The sequence below is a fragment of the Cuculus canorus genome, chromosome 1, assembly GCF_017976375.1.
Source record: "Cuculus canorus isolate bCucCan1 chromosome 1, bCucCan1.pri, whole genome shotgun sequence".
In the NCBI taxonomy this organism is placed as follows: domain Eukaryota; kingdom Metazoa; phylum Chordata; class Aves; order Cuculiformes; family Cuculidae; genus Cuculus; species Cuculus canorus.
The window spans coordinates 74,715,954-74,739,527 of record NC_071401.1 but is presented as its reverse complement, the minus strand read 5'-3'; the positions used below and the strand labels follow the sequence as shown (position 1 = coordinate 74,739,527).

At 36.4% G+C, this 23,574-nt stretch overlaps 1 protein-coding gene across 2 annotated transcripts in view; it reads left to right on the top strand.

The window, feature by feature from the left end:
- PUDP (pseudouridine 5'-phosphatase) overlaps positions 1–4,905 on the top strand; it is a 73,403-nt gene extending 68,498 nt beyond the window's left edge. The window contains exon 4 of one of the 2 annotated variants that reach the window (XM_054061632.1): positions 367–4,905. In XM_054061632.1, coding sequence (XP_053917607.1) covers positions 367–543 — 177 coding nt within the window. In that variant the 3' untranslated portion in view covers positions 544–4,905. The remainder of the gene's footprint in view (positions 1–366) is intronic. The other variant, XM_009565989.2, reaches the window with a different exon arrangement.
- The last annotated feature ends 18,669 nt before the right edge of the window (positions 4,906–23,574 follow it).

The following is a 23,574-nucleotide window of genomic DNA, read 5'->3' as shown; positions in this document are numbered from 1 at the left end:
AATGCTACGCCTATAAGTGAAAGCACTACTTTTGCCATTTTACAGGTTGTAAAGTTGGTTTTGAAGAATTAAACTGTCTGCATATAAAGGTATTTAAGCACTTACTTAGTGTTATCACTTAGGAACATCTGGATCACCAGTTGCTGGGATTTAAATATACATGTTTATGTTTTCTTGAATTGAAATTAAGGTTAATTACCATGCAGATGTTCAAACTGAGAGGTTTGCCCGTGTTCTAATGAGGGGTGTCCAGGACAGGAGTTGAATTTAATGTTTTATTTGGGATCAGTCTGTCTTTTAAAACAAAAGATTGAAAGTTTATGGTAATATTATTCTTCAATTTTTTTCCCGCACCTTGTTTCTCAGTGTCTTGTATTTGAAGATTCACCGCTTGGAGTCAAAGGAGCCCTGGCAGCAGGAATGCAAGTGGTTATGATTCCAGATGAAAAATTAAATCCAGATCTTAAAAAGGAGGCAACACTACTGCTAAATTCCTTGGAGGATTTCAAACCAGAACTGTTTGGTTTACCACCGTATGATTAATGCCTAACATCGATGAACATGCACTTGATTGGAGGTCAGGAAAGTGGGATGGAATTTTCTTATGATTTTATGATTGTTTTGTATCTTCCTCAAAACTAGAGCACAAAAATCCTGTTAACACTCAATCTCCCGCACTGTACCTTTGAAAGTTGGATGGAACATTTATGATTTGTCCTTTTGATAAATGCTAAATTAAAGCAGTGTTTCATCCTGTGAAGTGAATCCAGCCTTGTTCTCTGCACATCATAATGTTTTCTGGGAATATTATGAAACTGTTTAGATAATATATTGTAACTGCATTGGAAGCTTCTTGTCCTGCTTCCACTTGAATGACTTACTGTTTAGATCTTAACCAGAAATCTGTTCTGGATTGACTTTTATCCCATTACATTTGTTTTGATACAGTTATCGCTATCAACATGTTTATCCATTTCCTAATTCTGTACTTGCCCATCTATTCCCCTTTGTATCCTGTTGTCTTTTTTTTTTTTTTTTGTTCATTTTGCAGGTTTTTTTTTGTTTTAATCTTTGTGTTTTCTTATTTTATTTTCTTCTTGGGGTTGAATGAGACAACTTCCAGAGGTCACTTACAACCTTCATTATTCTGTAATTCTGTCATTATCTTTTTTTGGTGTGGTGTATGCTTGCTAGCAGCTATACTGGGTTATGTGATCCTACAGTTTAACCAAAACGCTTTGCATCTTCCTTCTTTCATTTCCTTGTATTCATCTCATTTTACATGTTGCCATGTAGCCTTCCCTTTAATTCTTGTGAAATGAAGAAATGAATACATTTTGTCTCCCTGCTTCAGTTCTGATAAAGTTCTGGCCTTAACTCCTTCATATCCAAACAGCTTTCTGTAGGCCATTCTTACTTTTCCATTCTTACCTCTTTCCTGAGCCCCCCCCCTTTAAAAAAAAAATTACACAAATTATAGTTTTGGTTTATTTAAATAAGTAAAATTTATTTTCCTGGCTACCATTATTTCTAAAAAATGTTCATGTTGTCATCTGTCCCTCTTACTTTTGTCAGTTTGTGTCATCTTGTCAGGGCAAAAGTCTCTTTAGAAAATGCTTGGCATTCAAAAAGGTTTTTCTGGAATCCACAAGCACGTGTCTGTTGTGGCAGAATCAATGTCTTTTACTTTGCCTAAAGAAAACTCTATTATACAGGGTTTATGGCTGTTTTATAAAATGAATGATTGTATTCAGTGTTTAAATATCTAAATTTCTAATTGAGTGTCTATAAAGTACTCCAAAGTCTTGGTAAGATATCAAACTCCATAAACACAAGGAGCATGAACTATGTCAAATAAGAGAATTTCCATGTATTATGAGAAGACTTTTCTGACCTCTTTTTTTTTATATATATCATCTGTTTATCTGTGATTTTTCTTACAAAATCTTTTCTGGGCATTTCTGGTGTTTAACTGTCTTAGGTAGAAACTTTTTGATCAGGAATGAAAAATAATGAAACGTAGATACCTCAGCATTCAGGATGAGTTTCTTACATTTTTTTTCCTCCTGTATTTAAAAAAAAAAAAAAAACCAAACAAAACCCCAAGCTTTTACAGCTTCTATCTAGACTGTTATTATTTTCTGTTACTGTATTCTGGTCATACCTCAAAAAATTAAGAAAATTTTATTCTGTATGGTCAGTCAAACATGACCTAGATGGGACCAGAAAACTTTTAGTACATATAATATAATGGTTTGCAGTCAAATGCTTTGCGTCATAGGATCTGGATGCATTTTATTTTTTTTTAAAAAAAGGAAAAAAGGGCAAATATTGTTTCAGTGTAGATATTTTGAATATTTATGTTATTTCTTTAGGCCCACGGATAATACAGTCATTAGTGGTTGTACAGTGACAGCCACCAGTTCCAAACAATATGATTTCCATTTCTGGTCTTTCCAGAGAAGATAATAAAAATATTGATATATAATTCCTCCTTTGACTTATGTTATGTAACACAAAGTGTTACTATAGAGCAATAATTCTCAGCTTTCAAGTGTAAAACAGGTGCCTGTTGGGATCTCCTTCGTTCATAATTACTGAATTCCGACAGGGAAGTTACTAGGTAGAACAAGCCTTAGTAAGCTGTAATTAGTAACTTTTTCGAAGTTTTGCATGTATTTAATATAACTACAGAGATTTATAAAATATAAAAATCACATCTCATTTACAGTTTACTTCGAAGATCTGTCATCAGTCTTGCATTTTCTTTTTAAAGATGTAGAGACATGAATAAATTATCACTGACAATATCAGAATGACTTCATTGTGACCACCATGATGAGATCAGCATACCCTGTAATTCTGATTTAATAGCCTTTTCTTTTGCTGAGAATAGAAAACTATCACTTCTTAACCCAACAGTAAATCCTATCCCATGCAATTATTCTTTAATGTGTTTAGTATCCCACCTGCCAGTTTTCATTGAGATTATTGTCCTAAACTGAAATCTGTAAACCTGAGTGATATGGTATAACCTTCCCCTCCTTTGAGTAAAATTATCTTCCATGTACTTTACTGCTCGCTGTTGACCAGCTCCCTGGTCCTGTGCTGAACCATTTGACTGTTATTAAAGTAAGTATCAGTGTTGTGGTTAGCTTTTCTCTTGACTGAATGAGAAATCAAAAGAGTATGCAAAACTAAATTCTTCATCTATAGTAATCTTAAAAATCTTTTCATCTCCATCATATGAAAGGTGGATATTCATGTCAGCAGTAGGTGACTTTTAGCCTGCCTGATTAACCATATACCAAATACCAACATATGTTTTTATATATTTCTTTACCCACTTTTTGGTTGGATTTGTGGCTCTGTAGTTCGATCATCTCAACAACATCTGTTCAGAAAATAAAAATTAAAAGGATTAAAAACTTGGATCCCTTCCCTTTCTTCCATCTGCTGTTTCTAGATGAAGTCCTGTTCTGACTGAACTAAAAAAATCCACACCACATCCTAGCTACAGATCATGAGGACATGTGAGCAGTCAGGACATTTGAACATTCCATCTGTGTTTATATGAAGAGGACTGTTAAAATCTAATCCAAAAACTCTATCCTCTAAATCAGAAACAGACCTCAGTGATGACAAATACTTAAGCTCATGCTTATGTCTTTTTTTTTTTAAGCACGGAAAGCCAGCACCAGCTTGCTTTTAAATGATACCTATAGTCTTATTTGATGTAATATAGAACATGTACTTCAGGCATAGCCTGAGAAGAAGTCCAGCTTCCACAAAATAAAAGCAAAACTTCATGACCAAGATTTTACCATTGAAAAATAGGATAAGTGCAGCAAGATGGATATACAGTCAACCATGAAAATATGTTTTAGAAAGAAAAAGAAAGGTAAGTTAGTGATGTATGGAGTGTTGTACCGGAACTTAAACTCCTTTCTGCCTCACAAGTGAATTACATTTTACTGGAACTCCAATGGGATTAATCTTGGCAGAATTTCTGGGTTGCAAAGATATACATGAACAGGACTTTCACGGAATATATTCAGGTGAAATTCATTGCGTTGGAACAGGAATAATTTCAAAATGCAGTCTGACTTCTGTGAAGCTTGGCAATTGCCTTCTACAAATAAAGATCAGAAAAAGCTGAAATGTTCATCCTTCATTTGGATTAGATGTCTTTCTAAAGAATGCTATAGTTAAACCACAGAAAACTCTGCCCAGAATCAAGCTCATGTTGCAAATATTACAAAAAATATCTTCAGCATAAGCCAGGCTAGATAAATCAAAAAAATTGCAAGAAACTTCATAGTGAGGAGAAATAAAATTATTTTCCACTGCATTAAGGTTTCTCTGTTCCTTTAACAATTAGAGAATGAAGCTTGAAATTTTCTATTTTATTCTATTCTATTACTATATATATTCAGTTACTGTATCTAGATGTTCCTTATCCATACAGTAATCAATTTTTTTTTTAATATTGATAAATTTATACACCAAATTTACTAGCTAGGCATTAAATTCCACAATTCTGTGTTCCATATGAAAAATCTATTTGTTTCTAATATTTTAATGTTAGAATAATATTAAATAAAAATTAAAATAAATTAAAACAAGGAAACCTTTTTCTCAATTAATCTATTTCAATTTTTTTGTTTCTCACTTAACACTTTTTAACGTCACTGACATATAACCAGTCACAAGTGGAGTTCCTCAGGGCTCAGTACTGGGTCCAGCTCTGTTCAATGTCTTTATCAATGACCTGGATGAAGGCATTGAGTGCACCCTCAGCAAGTTTGCGGATGACACTAAGCTGGGAGGAAGTGTGGATCTTCTGGAGGGTAGGGAGGCTCTGCAAAGGGATCTGAACAGGCTGGACTGCTGGGCCGAGACCAATGGCATGAGGTTCAACAAGGCCAAATGCCAGGTCCTGCACTTGGGGCACAACAACCCTATGCAGCGCTACAGACTGGGGGAAGAATGGCTGGAGAGCTGCACGGAAGAGAAGGACCTGGGGGTGCTGGTTGACAGCCGACTGAACATGAGCCAGCAGTGTGCCCAGGTGGCCAAGAAGGCCAATGGCATCTTGGCTTGTATCAGAAATGGGGTCACCAGCAGGTCCAGGGAGGTTATTCTCTCTCTGTACTCGGCACTGGTGAGACCGCACCTCGAATACTGTGTTCAGTTCTGGGCCCCTCACCACAAGAAGGGTGTTGAGGCTCTGGAGCGTGTCCAGAGAAGAGCAACGAAGCTGGTGAGGGGGCTGGAGAACAAGTCTTACGAGGAGCGGCTGAGAGAGCTGGGGTTGTTTATCCTGGAGAAGAGGAGGCTGAGGGGAGACCTTATTGCTCTCTCCAACTGCCTGAAAGGAGGTTGTGGAGAGGAGGGAGCTGGCCTCTTCTCCCAAGTGACAGGGGACAGGACAAGAGGGAATGGCCTGAAGCTCCGTCAGGGGAGGTTCAGGTTGGATATCAGAAAAAAATTCTTCACAGTAAGAGTCATTGGGTACTGGAACAGGCTGCCCAGGGAGGTGGTCGAGTCACCTTCCCTGGAGGTGTTTAAGGAACGGGTGGATGAAGTGCTGAGGGACATGGTTTAGGGAGTGTTAGGAATGGTTGGACTCGATGATCTAGTGGGTCCTTTCCAACCTTGTGATTCTGTGAACTGCCAGTGCTCTCTGCATCCCCCAGCCCCAATTCAAGAACTTTCCCAAAGTAACTTCTGCGCATGCCCCCACTTGAGAACTTTGCATGCAGAGATACTGCTCAGACACGGCAAGACCCCTCCTCATATTCTAATAGGGGACAGAGCTCCTCTATTAATAATCCATGCCAAGAAGCACATGTGTGCATCCTCTGTCCCATGGACCACATTTTTGTGCCAAAAGCTCTATTGGATTCATTGTGATGATGATTATTTTTATATTATATTCCCCTTTCTTCTGCTGTTTTTATTTTTTTTTCCTGTCTCTGTCCTTATTCTCTCCTCAAATCTACCTCACTACTACTTTTTTCTTGTACTTGTGGGTGAATTTGGTTGTGTCCAAGTTCTTGCGGTAAACTCTTGTTACTTTGACCGAGTTTAAAGTAGAGGCTTGTAACTTTCACTGCATTCAAAGTACATATTGAAATTTTGAGTATGGCTTTGAGCTCAAAGTAAAAGTTTGTTGCTGTACTTCGGTGTTACTTTGACTGAGATCTAAGTAAAGATCGAAATTTTGATTAGACCCCTGAAGTGATTGCTGTCACTTCCATGGCTGCCCCACAACATTAAAAAAAAAAAAATCCCTACCCGCTACGTCGTGCCAAGCAAGTTCATTGAGGCAAGGCCATAACAACTGGTAAAACTGTGAAATCATTTCAGTTTTGACCTCAAAAGTTTGGATTTGTTGAACAACTACAGAATGAAAGAATATGTCATCATCTTGGAGACAACTGAAAAAAACCTGCTACATAATGTTTGTCTTCATCCTCTTTAGCCCAAACTGCATATTGATGTAATAAATTCTTCATTTCTTTGAAGTCAACAACACCCCCATGAAAACTAGAGCAATTCGCTCGTAGAAGGTGATACTGGAAATGGACTCATGTCTTTCACCCATGATCTCGTGGTTTCTTTAAAGAGTGTTTTGTAGTGGTGTCATTTACCCGTCATTTCACAAAGAGCAATAACACTATATAGATAGCAACTTCCCCTCATTTAGAGAACTTTGGAAGATGGAGAACAGAGATTTAATGAAGTTCTGTAGATTTGACAAAGTATCTTCCACTGTATCATCTGGATGTCTTGCTAGTAACTTAATTGATCGCTAGTATCTACATGCCTAGGGTGTGAGCCGTGTGTCTAATAGTAAGAGTATCCAATAAAATTCACTATATGACTGCAGGTGAAACTGCAGAATTACACTCAAATGTGATAAAGTCAAAGAATTAGAACTTCAAATTAAAGGTTCATTGTCCAGATTATCATCCTACTTCATGTGAAAAGGATGTGTTTAGTTGGGGATCATGTAGAGATATAACCGAGAGTCAGAAAAATATACTCACCACGACTTATGCGTACAAAGATGCAGCTTATTTGGGGAAGAATGTAAATATGGAAGTTCCACAAAATAGTGTTATTCCTAATGACTTTTTCCAAATGCAGGGTAGAAACATGTGGAGGCAAGACACACACACACTAATTCACTGTTCTGAGCCTCCTTTAATTCTCCCAGAGGCAGTGCCCAAGACCAAGAAAAGGTAAGGAGGAGTTCTAGCTGATAACCAAAGTATTGATTTGGCATAATAAATTCAGATACACAAATTTTATCTCTGTTCTCACAGTTTTCTCTATTCCATATAAATTGTAGAGGTAAACAAAATATGTGAAATGCGGTTAAGTCTCAGTTGCAGAAAATTCTCTATATACATTGCACAAATGCAAACGTATCTCTCTGATGTACAGGTACAATTGCTGTTATCAGCAGTTGCTCCAGCTGCATCTTTTCATGCTCTTTAATTTGTCAGCTGGGACACTCAGCACCTCAAGCACTGGTAAGAAAGCTCAAGAAAGAGAAGGTGCTACGTTAGCAGAGAGGCAAAGAGGGGGAGAAGAATGTTTTGCCTTTTCAGAAAATGCTGAAGATCATTCAATAATGTTGTATCTTGTAAGGTGTCTTTTTGCCGAAGCAGAATGTAATTTCAGTAAACAGTAGTTTTATCACATACAAATATTTTATACATTTAACCTGATGCAGAGTATCCAGAGACAAGGATGTCATAAGTAGGAAGAGTACAGTTTTCATTACAGTACCAAAAAAGGTGGAGGAATGGGGAACCAAGTGTTAATCTTTGCTAAAATACCATCTTGATTTAAAAATTGCAGAGACTGTGCAAACTATCACGTAATTTTATTACTGTGTCTTCATTGCTTGGAAATGATCCAGAAGTGCTATATTTTACCTGAAAAATTGGAAAGCTGATTAAGTCAAAATGGATTTCCTGGTGGCCTATGACTGCAGCCTTGTAAACTTATTGATTATGGCCCTCAACATTGTTATTATTGATGGCTGTATCTGAAACATTATAAAACCCATGGCATTCACTTTCTTTAGACCAAACACATTAGGAAAGTGACTTTATGTTTTTCAGTGCCGTATGAGGCAGCAAAAAGTGGTAGATTTTTTCCCCTCTCTAAAGCAATTCTTACTGTATGGAAATTTATTAATCATATAATTTCATCAGGTCATATTTCCTTAGCCTATGTTATATAACTTGGATTTGTAATGATTTTATCACAGTTACAAAGCACGTAACATAACTGAAATTTATATCTGGAAATGATTTCTTTGTCCGGCTTGTATAAATACATTCCATAGCTATCTTATCAAATTATTGCTCATTTGGTGAGTAGATTAGAAGGAAGGTGGTTTGTGAAAATGTATATGCAGCATAGGTCCTTTCAGCTCTGATTTTCTAGTAAAGACTCTGGTGTATTAAGAACAGCTTGTAAACTTCTTATATGAAGGACTTTTTGACATCTGGATGAAAGAGCTAATATTACCAGCCTTCCCCAAGAAATGGGAGGAGATCCTTATCACAATACATTCTGCTTTAAAGGGGGACGCTGCTTAAAGGACTAAACACTTAGTATGAGCACCCCAAAGGGAGTTTTAAATTTCCTTTTCCAGTGATACTGAACCAGGTGTACACTACCTGTTTGGCAAATCACAGGACCTAATATGAAGCGGCCTTCTCTTCATAGCAAGCTAGCTGCATTAATATTTATCTCAACTGTGGTCTAAGATTTACGGCTACCTCTACGCATCTGCGGTAATATCAGTACCCAATCTAGCTATTTTGTAGTTATTCTGAACATGTGTTATATCAGCTTTCAATTGGTATAATGACCGCACTGAAGACCGCACATTTAGGAGAGTATATCTGTGAGTGATTATGTGCCGAAATTATGTGATTATATCTGAGATATCGTCTCAAAAATGTGACCGGGATCATCCATAGGAGCTATCAAAGTTATTTGTTCTAATCTGTCTATGATTTTTATATAATTCCCTGATAGTTGTACTTGATGATCTTAGAGGTCTTTTCCAACTTCAATGCTTCTGTGATTCTGCATTCAATAATTTACAAACTTTTCTGCTTACAACCTTCCTTCCATTAAGCCATGTGAAATTACTACCACAGTATTGTCTTTGTTAGTTGTTATTAAGGTGTCGTTTTCACAAGAGTATTAGCTTTTTGGTTTGGGTTTACGTTTTTCTGAATGGCTGAATTTGGTTTTTTGGGTTTTTTTTAGGATTTTCTTCAGTAAGAGCTAAGTAACAGCAGAACAAAGCAGTCACTTCAGAGAAATGCAAGTAAAATGCATTTTCTCAGACATGCTGTTTCTAAGCTTTGATTAGGGGCAAGTAAACCCTAGAAACTAGACAAACCTCTAACTCCAGAAGGGCTGGGTTTTACCGGAAGTCTTCCATGCCTGCTTTGCACTGAATTTGTTTTATAGCTAAATATCCAGTCCACTTTGTGCCATGATACTAGGCAAACATCATTAACACTTAATTAATAAATTAACATGTACTGTAGAATCATTCATACAATTCTATAGAAAATTTAAAAGCAATATGGCAGATTATGATGATTTATGACAAATCATGCTACCGTCTTCCTACCTCATTCAGTGTTAGTGTTAAGACTAAAAGGGTGCAACACACATTTCTTGTTTGAATGTGATGGCTAGAATGGAAGGAAAATATCACTCATGACAGGTACAGGTAACTGCAGCTCACAAAATCCTCTGTTAAATGGGTTATACATCACGAAAGTATATGCAGGCAATTTACTTTTAGCTCATTTCCCTGTCTCCTGTGTTATCCTTCCGCTCCCCCTGCCACATATTAATATTTGGGGTTTGCATGTGCTAAAACAAGGATTAAAATAAGTTTTAAATTCCTAACAGTAGGTCAGTACTTTTCATGTGTTTGAATATGATGGCTTGTATGAATTCATGTTTGAACGTTAGAAGTTGTCGACATTTATGTGGCTCTGATACTAGTGATAAAATGCCATCTTCCCACCTGCATTCCACAGCCAAGGTGTAATTTTCTCATATGGTATTTTTCAGTTCTGTTGGGTTTACATCAAAGTTATTAACATAAATATTGTCTTCAAATGTATGGATGTTCATCTAAATATCATAATAAATAAAAAAAATTTTCAACTATTCTTGCCAAAGTATTATTTTATAATATTTGAGTTTTGTAGCTATATAAGAAGTAAAAATACAATGGTTTAATCTGTTGTATTTAGTAACTCATCTCTAGGTAATTAAAATGTCCAAAGAAATGTCTGATAAAATTTTAGGCAATCTATTAAAAACTGAAGATTCCAACAATTCAAAGTAACCACGTTAGTTTACACTTATGCATTTGACAGAGACCTTGTCTTTGATATGAGATTCTGACCTAAAAGGTACCCAGGGAAAACACAAGCCATTTCAGATGTGAAAAGAGAAAAAGTACATTCTACTAATTAAATTAAAAGCAACATGAGATTTATTTGTCAAAAGGTAAAATTCATGACCTCATCAAGGCATCTTTTGGGAAACACCACTTAGATCTTTGTTTTACAGTGAATCTCATCCTCAGATTTCTTGGTTTACAGCCCAGCATTTTGGCACATGAACTGAACACAAATCACTTCTGACATTGAAGATTAAAACTAATGCAGTGGGACTCCTGAAAATACAAAGCAAACTCATTGCATGGGCCATGCTTGCCATATGCAGTCAGGAAAAGGTATCAATAGCTATAAGTAAAATGTGTATGGAATTGGTGATTGACTGATCACTGCAGAGTGGCCATATGGCAATTCAAACATTGCTGAATCCCACTCACTCTCAGTAGCCACCTCCAATGCACAGAGCAACTTGTGCCAGAAAAGCAAATTGTGTATCCAAAACGCTTGAAATAAGGATCATCACTGTTACAGAGTTATAGCCCTTTCTAAAGTCCGAAGCATAGCCATGAACTCTTATATATGATATTATATATATATATATAATATTATATGATATGTAGTGATTATAGTTCACTGATGATAGAACAATACTTCACCCCTCTTGTACTTGCAGGGTTTTCTTGGAAATGCATGTAAACTAGTTGAATTATTTAGCTCCTTTAGTTTTCTGATTGCACAGCTGATTAAAGGTGTAAATAATCAGCAGACACGAGCTTTGCAGATGCAATTAATCACAAAACACATATGAAAAATATAATTCTGCATCATAAAAGTTAAAAAACTTTTAAGCCAGGATGCAAACAGGTATTTGAAATACTAAGAAAATACTAGTGATGCATTTGGATATTTTTGAACAGGAAATTTTTTTTACTACTATTATATAATATTTTAAGTAAACAGTTTGTAATTAGTTTTTATGAGACCATTTCTGTTTGGAATATTGTAACTATAATTGCACATTAATCACCATTGAAAGGAAAATGTAAAAATTACCCAAAAGCTGTACTTTACCCATATTCCAAATAATTTCATTTTAAATTATAGCTGTAAATTTTATAAAGACAAACTTCTGATTAAAATTAAAAACTAACATAAAACACAGTAAAACCTGTAATAACAAACAACAAATGACTCCTACATCTAGAATACACATAAATCCCTAGCTGTCCATTCTCTTTAAAACAAGAAGACAGCTCTTTTCTCTCTTTTCTTTATCACTCTTTCTCTTTTTTCCATTCAAATATGGAACATAATCACCTGGGATTACTGTGTGTACTTCCTCTGATCAACACAATAAGAAGTTAGCATCTTAGAATAATAAAAAATATCAAAGACTGAGTTAAAATAAAAGATCGCCTTGCCTACATAAAGTCAGGGTAGGTGGAAGCAATGCAATTGAGCTGTCTTTCCACACTTTACTGTGTAATAATACGTATTTCAGGTCTAGGATGGATGGAGAAGCATTCAGGTTTTGTTTAGATTGTTGATTCAGCTTCTTTTTCAGTTTTGTTCTAGTCCAACCGCAATGTAAAAGTAAAGCAATAGTGAAGTGAGCTGAACGTAATTGCAACTCTTGAGCTGCTTATTGAAATTAATGTTTCTATGCCTTTCCCTGCTGTGTGTTGGCTGTGGGCTAATGTGCCTGCGGAGCTTCAGGAGGCCTCTGGGGAATGCTTCCATCCATGCCCATCATGGTAAAGATGTTTCACCGCACTATCTTAAGTCATGGACCCAAAGCTTCCAGGGTAGCAAATTGACAAGGAAAATATATGACTTCTGCTTGGGGCATGGCTTCTTTGTGTTTGAAAATGGAATAAAATAAGCTATGATTAATCCACAATGACTATCACTGGACAAAAGTAAAAGATTTCCTTCAGTATTTCTGTTCTCTTTTGGGAAATATTCAGCTAATAGTCCCATCGTAGTCGATGATAAAAAAAATTTCCATTACAAAAGTGACTCTGAAGGATGTTAAGCTCTTTTTCTCTCACTTGAATGTACCATCAGCATGTCTATGTAATTTGCATCAAAAATTATAACGGTAGTGTCAGAGGAATTCTCTGCACTGTCAAGGTTGATTTTCAAGAGTATTTAAACATGAAGGACATAAAGGAAACATCTGGAACTAAGAAAATAAATGGCCTGTTTAGTTATAAGCTTGTGATAATAAAATTGGTCTGAGGAAAAAGAATGAAACTCCTAGTATGGGACTCGATTTATAAAGAATTAAAAGAGAGCAATTTGATTAATGCAAATCAACACAAGTTTCTGGAAAATGGATCTTGTTAAAGTAGTAAGGTGATGAGTGCAGACTACTCTTTCTAAATTTTATAAAATGTATCATATTGCATTGTAATTAATCAAGCTAATACACAATTATTTGAAATAGTTTGTAAATCCACTTAAAAATAATACATATGTATATATGTGTGCATTATACACGTGTTCATAAATATCTATATTTGCATATGTTTGGCTTTTTGTTAGAAAAGCAAAGAAAAAACAATTACTTAACATTCCAAAGTAAACATTTCTTTCCATCTAGTTTTGAGTGCTAAAGACGTTCACGTGAAAGAATGGAAAAAATGTAGAGGGCAAAAGGGATTGTCTGGAATATTTCTAGGCTGTTACACCAAAATGAACTTCTGATATAAAAGAGCCTCCCTCTTCATTTCCCCCATATCAGAAAGATTTTAGGAGTATCACTTCTACTTCTTTGTGCTACAGTGACAGCGGCACTTTTTTCCATCATGCATATATTATCTCTTTGAGTATGTACCTGCCTCATCTATTTTAGTCTGCACATTGTGCTAAGACAGTAGCACAATTGTTCCATAGAAAATGTTATTCTCCTCCAAAGGGCTGGTGGACTCCAAGACACTCTGCCGAGATATATTTTTATCCTCATTTTGATAAAATTGAAAGTACTACTACTACCTTCACCCACGCAAAAAGAAAATGTAACCTTCTCTAGTGGATCTTATAAGATGTGCAGTTTTTCAGATGCTTGAGTTAGCGGTTTGGATTCTCATAGATCCAAAACAGTTACAGCTTCTTCATAGCTGGCAGCTCCCTTAGCTGAGAGACTTGAGATCTGAAGCGTCTGCTGGGGATCATGTAAGTTACTCTGCACATGCATGAGGACCCAGATTGTACCTCTGCTCAGTAGGAGTTTGATCAACTCGTTGTTCTGGGTTTCTTTCTTTCTCTAAGCTATACAAAAAATGTTCACAGACTACTGTGAAATATTTCTCTTTATAGGCTTTATAGGCTTTAGATACTTACAATCAGAGTGTTAATAATCTCCTTATATTTGCATCATTCGTTAACTCTTTCCCTACAAATATTATTTTGCTTGTGCTTTTAGAGCATCCTAGCAATACCACCACTAAATTCACCCTTCCTGGTGAAGGTTATAGATCCTGATAATTCTGATTTAACTAAACCTTTAGTTAGATATCCACTAGTTAGGCAGTGCTTCGGTTACTAAAATCATTTTATCAGATCTTCTTGTCACATTTCCTAAATAAACATATAGCCCTTTACTGGAACACTGGTCTTTTGTTCTTTTTTTAGAGTGAAGAAAGAGGAGAAAAAGAAAAGATAAATGTTAATATTGAAAATATAGCAGCCAGTATAGCTATCTTAATTTTGTACTCTTTAAATGAGTCATAAAAGTTACCATCCTAAATTTTGATTATTTTTAGTCTGGACAATTATATACGTACTTGGTAAAAGAAACAATATAGACATATAATCAAATATACATTATTGCCATTATATGTGTTTAAGTTTATAAAGTTCTTCTCATTAAGCATTTAATTCTTCAATGTTTAGGAAAGAGACTAAATGACCAAATTTGGTTGAAGACTTAGCTATTGCAAGAAGAAAAAAAGAATCTGCACTGAAACATTTTTTAATAATGTAAAAAAAAAAAACCCTGGGTTTTGAGGTTTTCTTAAGATAAAAATTTCCTTTTAGAATTTAAAGTAAAAACTTAAATAGAGCATAAAAACTTTACAAAGTAATTTGACTAGGAAGCTAAATGAAATGAGCTCCACACCTGGAGCTAAAGTCAGGCACTGGATAAATGTGCAGCTCCATAGACTTTCCCATGATATTTTGTATTCATAACGTCATAAATGTTATGCATCTAGTTCTTAGGAATCGGCTAACTGTTGCTGAGGAAACATGAATCTTTATCAATACATGGTTTATTCTTTTTGACCTGAAAATTAATGCAGCCGATTCACTTAAAAAATCTTATGCTTGCTAAAGGTTTTGTACCTGCAAGTTTCCAGACCATAGTTATGCTTTTTCTGTTGGGGCAATCTGTGGATGAGGACGTATGGCTTCCTCTGAGGTTAGAACATGCCATTCCTAAGGGAGGTATTTTTAAGGTATGCTTTTGGAAGTAACACAGTTCCATAAAGACTGATGTTTTCCCTGTCACTTCTTAAAGAAAGCAACTCATCTCTATTCTTGTCCTGATGTTGGAGGAAAAAATGATTCAAGAAGGGAGCAGAATAGTAAATTATAGTGCACCCACTGATGTAGCTCTCATAACCAAGCTGTTCCGTCTTGGCCGACATTGGCTGCGCATGGGTTCTACAACTTTTTCTTCAAGTGATTAGCGGTAACATTGTAACTAAGCTGAGAGAAATTCTCCTATGTATTCAAGCTTTAAGCAGTGAGAAGAGTTGCAATAATGAGCCAACACACTTTGAAAGTTCACAGCAATATCCTCTTTGTGTATGTCAAAGTTCAACTCCATCCTGGCCTGCCTGGCAGGTAAATGGGAGCAGTTGTGACCCCAATTCCCCTCCCCTGCCAACCAGGGAAAGGGAAATGAGAGAAAGAGACTTGTGGGTTGGAAACTAAAACAGAAACAGCTTTAATGAAACGACAATTAAAATAATAACAACAGTAACAATAATATACCGTTAATAAGCAACTAATAAAATATATATAAATATACAGAATTCCACCCCTCCATCACCACAGATGCTACAGAGCAGGCATGGGGAAAAGTCCTAGGCCGGACTCAGCAGCAGGATTGAGCTGGACTCAGGAACTGGATTCAGGAGTGTATAGATCCAGGATCAGGGGCAAAAAGACAAACAAGGTCCTAATTGGACACTGGCCATCAAAGTATTCATCAGATCACTTTTATGCATTGAACTGGTGCATATGCATTATATGTTTGCTTTTCCTTCTACATATCTCTCTCTATCCTTCAATATGAAATTCATTTAACCTTAGTCTCTAAAATTCACTTAGAACCAGTGGAGAAATCGGGAGATTATAAGAAGCTACCTTTCTGGGTATGCCTTTGATTTCAGTATATGCCTGTGACGGAAGGTTCAAAAATATCATTTTTTTTGCAAACTTCAAACATCCACTATAAGGCTGTTGTAATTTATAGTAGCTTAGGATAATGTCCTTGTGGGTTTGCCTCACAAGGAGCAGTGCAGACAAACTGAAAGGATAAAAGATTGCAAATCACACAAATTTAAAACAAGTAAAGTATTGGTTTTATGACCATGAAGCTAAAATACTAAAATACAGATAGAAATGTATGTATTTTTTCTGGTATGTTTTTGGTTTCCTTCCTCATCTCCTCCTACCTCCACATCTCTGGAAAATGATAGGCATATTTCACAACAAAGGACAGGTAAACCTGAAGATGGTTCCTTCCACTCTGTTACAGAAACCTTCTTTCTTTGACAGAGAGTTCAAGGAATCAAGGTAATTGCTTCCACTGAAGAGATTCTAATCCAATTTAAAAGAAGAAAAATTGAGTGAAGTGTGGGAATTGAAAGCGGAACAAAAAGATTATCTTACATATTGTGACCAGGACTGAATAAAACCCAAGAAAATACCAAGTTATGCTTATCGTGTTTATGCTGATTTAATTATTCAAACAAACCTACCTTCTAGTTCTAGTCAATAGATATAGTTTTAACATGAGGTTTTGTCCATAAATAGATCTCTAAAAAGAAAAGAAAAAATGCTGATTAAGATAGCTGCACATACTTAACAAAGCGAGATATATTGCCAATACTCTGTCTTCAGGAATTGCTGCTTTCCTATCCATTACATGTATGCAACACATGCCTGTGCACGTGTTAAGGAAGCAAATGTACCACTGTCCTAGATGCAAAAGGTGTTACTGTTATTGATAACAATTATGCATACATTTCAGTTCAAGGGAAATACAGAGAGATTCAACTGTATGAAATATTACTTGCATACAAAGCAAATGCACAATACTAATACTTCAGTGTTATTACAAAAATCATGAAAGATAAAATTCTCAGTGGTGACATATAACAATGTCTATAGAGCAATGTATGGTCATGCACTGAGTATTAACATCTCAATCTGAGAAGCAGGGAAAAATTACGTAGAAAGTAAATAGGCACATATTTTACTAAACAGTAACCCAACAGCTTTTGCATTAGCCCACAGGTCATAAGAGAAGTGTTAATCTGGTAAAGATTATCTTCATTAGGACTGAAAAGAAACCAAACCAAACCCACCTGTAAAGGAGTCAAAAGTACCTGTTGTTCATTGCACACCTGTGATAAGATTTCTATTAGACAAAATAAATTACATGCTACCAAGAGGATGTCTTCCTGCTCTGAAGACATAAGGGATGTATAAGTTCTGCTTGTGTGCTTGTATGGATGAGAGAAAGGGGGTAGGCATGTGTCGCAGCCCACTTTAAAAGTGAGTTCTTTTTCCAGGCACAGTGCCCAAGTAATTCAAAATCACTCAGAGGTAGAGGTGTACACTATATCATTTACTAAATAAAGATGCATGTCCTTAAAGCACTGGATTCAAACGATCACACTGGATTCAAATCATCCAAAAAACCCACACAGGACAGAGCACAGACAGGAAAAGCTGCAGCCGCAAAGTTACAGTAGCAGCCCATCAGTGTCAACGCTTCGCAACGCTAACAACCTGTGTAACTGAGCCCCGAACAGCACCAAGAGCACTCATGATGCCTGGAATCACACCCAAAATCAAAACCAAACCTCCTGCTACTGTCTGCTGCAGCTGCACGTGTTGCAAAGAGAAGGCAGAAAATAAGAAAAAGGAGAAAAGGCAGGAAAGAATAAAAGAGTTACAAAAGAAACGGGAAAGATAGTCACCATCTTAGGGACTACACGTGTAGCAGCACCTGTTTCTTTGTCCAGTGGGTCCAGAAGATTGTTGGTGTCCACACGTAACACACAAACACAAGACAAGACAAATACACAAACAGAGAGACACAGACAAAAGAAGAAACAGAGAGAGAACAGAGAGGGACAAGCAGAGAGGGACAAGACAAACAGACAAACAGAGACACACCGGCGAAACAGAGAGCGAGTTGCAGACAGCATTGCAGGCCTTCTCTGGAGGGTTTTAAGCTCTCTGTCCCAGCCCCTCACCTGATCAGGTGGGGAGGACAGGTAATGGGCTCAGGCATGTCCCACCTCCCTAGAGTAGACCAGACATGCTCTCCAGCACTTCCAGCCTTGCCACTGAGGCTGGGGGCAATCACCTGCGTTGAGACATTCAGCTCATGCCAGGCCAGGTCCACACAGCATGACTCATCCTGACAAAAAAACCCAGAGTAAACGTGCAGGCCCTAAGAACTATCAAGGCAAACAGACAAAATGTATGAAAGAGAAAAAGGAGAAAACATCTTACATAAATAAAGAAGGTGAAAGAAGAGATATCCATCTGAGATGTCAGTTAAATATAAAATAATGCTTTGATATGCAAGCTGGGGAAAGCAATTGTTCAGTCCTTAATGTCTTATGCCATTATTATCATGTATGCATAAGTTGTCTGTTACAATATTGCTTCTAAAAATATCACATTTTCATCCTGACAATTTATAAAAAGAAGTGCACTTCACAACCATTAGCCACATCACATTTTAGAGATAGAATCTTGATTGATATAAACTACTGCAACCTAATCCATGCCAATGGATCTCATTTTATATCAACTTAAGCTCTTCATCTTTTCCTTAGACAGTCTATGCAACATCAAATTTTGTGAAATTAACAAAGTTATTGAACATTAAATATTTTCAGTATTCATTAAAATCAAATAATATTATAAACAAATAAGCTTCCTAATCACAATATAAGCATACATCTATTTTACAGTTGTATGACCACCCATTGAAAGGGTCCTTCTTAATTTCTCTCCCTGGCAACTTTCTCCGGGTGATGTATTACAATACATGTTTTTCATCCAACAACATTCCTCAATTCTTAGACTAGCCAGAGGATTATTAATAGGGGGAAGAATCCAATTATAATAGACATAATATAGTATGTATGTCTCATAAATCCTTGATTAGTTTAGAAGACCCCAAAACCCTCTGGGGACTGTGGCAAATTCAAAAGCTTTTCCTAAATGATAGATTAGAAGCCTGAGTTTATTAAAAGAAAAAAAAAGATACAGGCAGACAGCAGTTTGTTATATGGAACATGTATTTCTTACTCAGTGTAAGGGCTAGCATATGCCCAAACTTTGCACCTACGGTTTTCAAAATGTGATCTACTAGATATCAGTTGGAGGAAATTGTCATAATATTGTCAAATCAGCACCTAGAGAATGTAGTTGATTGCTGTTATAAGGTTTTCTGTGAGAACTAAAGTCTTGAAATCACTGGAAAATAGCAGGGTTTTTTAAGATTAAGATTACAAGGGATATTCATCTATCTCTTGTTCTTCAGCAGTGCTTCAGATCATTTGAAATAGCTCTGACAGTAAGAGAGAATGGAAAATGTAGATAGAGGCAATATGCTCATAGATCACAGATTATGCTTTATTACTTCTTTTCTACATTGATAGTGATGCTGATTTCTACTTCTCGGAGGCAACTAGCATTTAGCAGCTCACTGGAAGGTGGCCAAGGTATAGTTGAGTTTGATTTATTGTTTTAGAAGCAATGCCTTTGGCTCTCAGATTAAGAGAAGAGTACTAAGCGAAGATGTTAATTAGGCTCCTAGTGGCTGCTTAACATAGTAGTCGTCCATTTCATGTGCCACCAGTAGCTTCACCATCTCACAGTGGTACCATTCCTCTGAGATATCCAGCAGCAAAATTGTTTTACAAGATGTCTAAAAATATATTACTCTTCTGTTAGCAATTTTCCATGTAAGCAGTTGCTGTAGTTGCCATAGGAATGTTATATAATTGCATACTGATGGTGAGTGGCTTATGCGATTATTGAGTAGGAAGAAGTCAATATTATAAAGTATTTAGAGGACCTTTGGCAGACTTAAAGCATGATATGGAAGTGTTTGGAACAGATAGAGATTATTAGTAGTGGTTTCAAAATTTAGTTATTGCATAGGTACACATGCTGCACAATCTCCCTATAGTAATGCGTAGTCATTAAATCTGAAAAAGAAATAAGCACTTCCCTACACTTATATCCAGTTCTCACAGGTAACCTTGGTAGTTCTGTTCACATTATGGTGACTGTACTGTACTTTTTTGGCTGTTAATTCATGCAGTCAAACTGCCCAGGGTTGTTTGTGAAATGTTTTGAATGTGGAAACATGACTAATTTCTCAGATTTCAGAGTGCACTGAAGAATCTGGGATATGAATGCAGTATCACCTTTTTAACAAAATGCCAAGAAGACAAGGTCAAGCAGTAAATGTTTGGGTAGCATAGAGGAGAGTCCCAAGATCCAGTTGTTGGGATAGAATTCCAGAAATACGGACCCAGTCTCACATCCTGCTGTTTTCATCTCATCTGGGTACTGAAAAACTGTGACTGCTAAATTTTCTGACACTGGAAATATGTGTCTGTGGACAGACAAGGATGTATCTCTGCTTCTGCAATGGGAAGTATGTAAACCTAAGCCAAAAGAAAGACGTGACCAATCCCAGGTCACAAAAGATGAGAAAATTTGAAGGAAAATCAGATTTGTTGCTCATTTTTCTAGTGACTGTAACTGTACTAATGTGGCCCTGGTGCAGCATAGTTTATGTTTCTGTGACTAAACTCTCATCTTTCTACAGGGGCTGCTGTTTCCACACTGGTAAGCATCTCTGGCTTGTGCTCTCTGTTGAACAGGATTCAGACAGAGGCTATTTGGCACAAGCCACAGCCATGCCCAAAAGCAAGTTAACCTCTGGATAGGAGAGATGCTCTCATGCCTGCACTTCAGACTATGCATTAGCCAGATATAATTTACTAGTATAGATGTAACTAATGATGAAATGTGGTGACTGACTTTCACCAATAGACTGAAGGACTGTACTTGTCAAGAAAGAGCAAAACTGGAAAAACAGGAGTAATTTGTTGTTGCAGTGGTGGTTAGACCTTTATGTCTCAGCTTTTTGTATCAGAGCAGATGTTGGCATATTGGGCTGACTGCAGCTCAGTATTGACAACATCAGCTCCACTTGTTGAATCTTCTCAGTGGACCCTGCCTTTGAGCCAGGGAATGAGCTAGATTACATCCAAATATCTTCATTTACATGTTTTCCACAAATCTAAATAAACTACTGTTCCTGCCTGGGACAACTTGAGTGGATCCTGAGCAACTCTTTAGTTCTTTGCACAATTACTTATGGTGTAACACAACGCAGAAACATGATAAGCAATATGCAAAGATTTACTGCCAGGACCATGACCTCCTTGTTCTTTTGAGCATCCCCCCTCCTCACTAGCATCTACACAGACTGTTTTCTCTTGTCACTGCTTTTTCATTACCTCAGCACTCTGGACCTGCCAGTCCCTCTAGTTAAAAGGAGATTATAAGACATGCTGGAAGAAAGCTTGAGTTTCAGATTCAACAGTGTGTTCACTTGCTGCACACTGAAAAGTCTTCCTCCCTCACGTTCTCCAAGGAAGTCTGGATGTAAAGTTATTGAGAAATTATCAGTATGCTGTCACTTTCTCAGCTTTTCTGACAACTAGTTTTGACTGCAAACAGAATTGCAATGCCGGAGTTAACGTTGCTTGTGTTGCCAGCTTAATAAGTAGAGCAAAGAAACCCTGGCACAATGCACAGCACAGAACTGGAGCAAAGTTGCTGCTAGCTAAAGTCTCCAGTAATGAAAATACAGTCATGATTTCCAGGTCTGTGTGTTTTTTCACTGGCTTTACTCCAGATGCTGATCCAGATCCCAAGGATGATGCATACAAGACCTCAATGGCTTTGTGATAAAAATGATGTATTTTTACAAAATTTTTATTACATTTATTTCCAATAGATAACCTCTCTGGTAATTTCTTATGGTGATGTTTGTTTTAGATGGCATCTGCTCTATTTGTTTATCCATGACTTTTATATATTTTAAACTGCAGTATCTTGCAGAATCATCCATATTGAATAAGTGCTGTAGTCCACAAAAGTCAATGTGGGAACAATGAAAATAAAATCACCTTCAAAAGATAGAAACATCCAGTTTTTAATACTTCAGGCAGTAAGAATGATGGTAACATGAGATACTAAATGTGTCTCTTTAGTCTACTTAAAACAGTGTTCATATTCTCGTGGTGTATATATATTATAAAATAAACGTCTCTGAAGATGCCAGAGAATAAAATGTATCCATCTATTTTATTATTTCATTGTTATGAAATTATGTTCTTAGAGTACCAAAAGAAGAAAAAAAGCCCAACACCAATCACATCACATCCACAACAGGATTATAGTTTTCACATCTCTTTCTTTAACATAACATGACCAAGGAAGAAATCTTTAGTGTTTCACCTGATTTATGGGTGACACATTTTAATGTTCTCTTTCAGGTAAGAAAATTATTTGGGGCTTTGTCATACTAGCAGCATCAGTACAAGACAAGCAAGTATGGGATATATGCTATAAATAAAGAAGGTTATATTCTATAAATATTTCCATTTATTTGTTGTTTTTGCTGTCTTCCAAGCTCTGAAGTTCACTGTTGACAAAGTGACTGAAATATTGAAAATAAATAATTTCACTTGGCTCTGCTACAGTATAGCAGTACATTTAGCAAGCGGAAAACTGAGAATTGTAAACCTGATAGTTTCACTAAATAATCTCTGTTGGAAAAGACCTTTAAGATCCACAAGTCCAGCCATAAACCTAACACTTCCAAGTCCAGCCATAAACCATGTCCCTAAATATCACATCTACATGTCTTTTAAATACCTCCAGACAGTCACTCAACCACTTATCTGGGCAGTCTGTCTCAATGCTTGACAACCCTTTCTGTGAAGTAATATTTCCTAATATCTAATCTAAACCTCCCCTGACACAACTTGAGGCCATTTCCTATCATCCTATGACTTTCTACTTGGGAGAAGAGACCAACACTCTCCAGCAGCTCGATGTCTGTTTTGTAGTTAGAAGGCCAAAACTGAACACGATATTTGAGGTGTGGCCACACCAGCTTTGTGTACAGTTTTAGAAGGTTATAATTAGTGCTTAATCTCTCAGTATGAATATATTCATAAATTATTCACAATCTCAATTATTGACATGGAAAAACATAGTTGTATAGTGACATGATCTTTTTTGTTGTTATTGATATTTTTCTTCTGCATTTGAATATAACTCCAAGTTTGTCACCTGAAGGTCTAAAATAATCACTACTAGAACATTTGTGGACCTTTTTCAATTAGTGAATGAAAAAAAGGGGAAGGTTGGTTTGATGAATTAAAATTAAAACCTGAAAATTATATTGTAAATTAATTGCATTGGTCGGTCTGCTATGTAATCTGATCTTTTTTTTACTGAGTTGAAATTTTGATTCTCTTGGGAAAGACAGAAAAATTACCAGGGAAAAAAAATCCTGGAAAATGACCATAGTTATCTCCATACCCCAGAGACTCAGTACCTATCGTAGAGATCTTCAATGTAAATTCAGGATTATTTGAAATACAAAGAGATATTGATCAGCTTCATTTATCAGTGATATTTGATTTTTATCAATTGTCTGTGTAATATCATGAGTGCATGTTGGGGCTTTACAGAGAACTAGAACAAGAAGGACTTGTAGGTGTTGGTTGAAGAGAAGCTCAAAATGACCTGG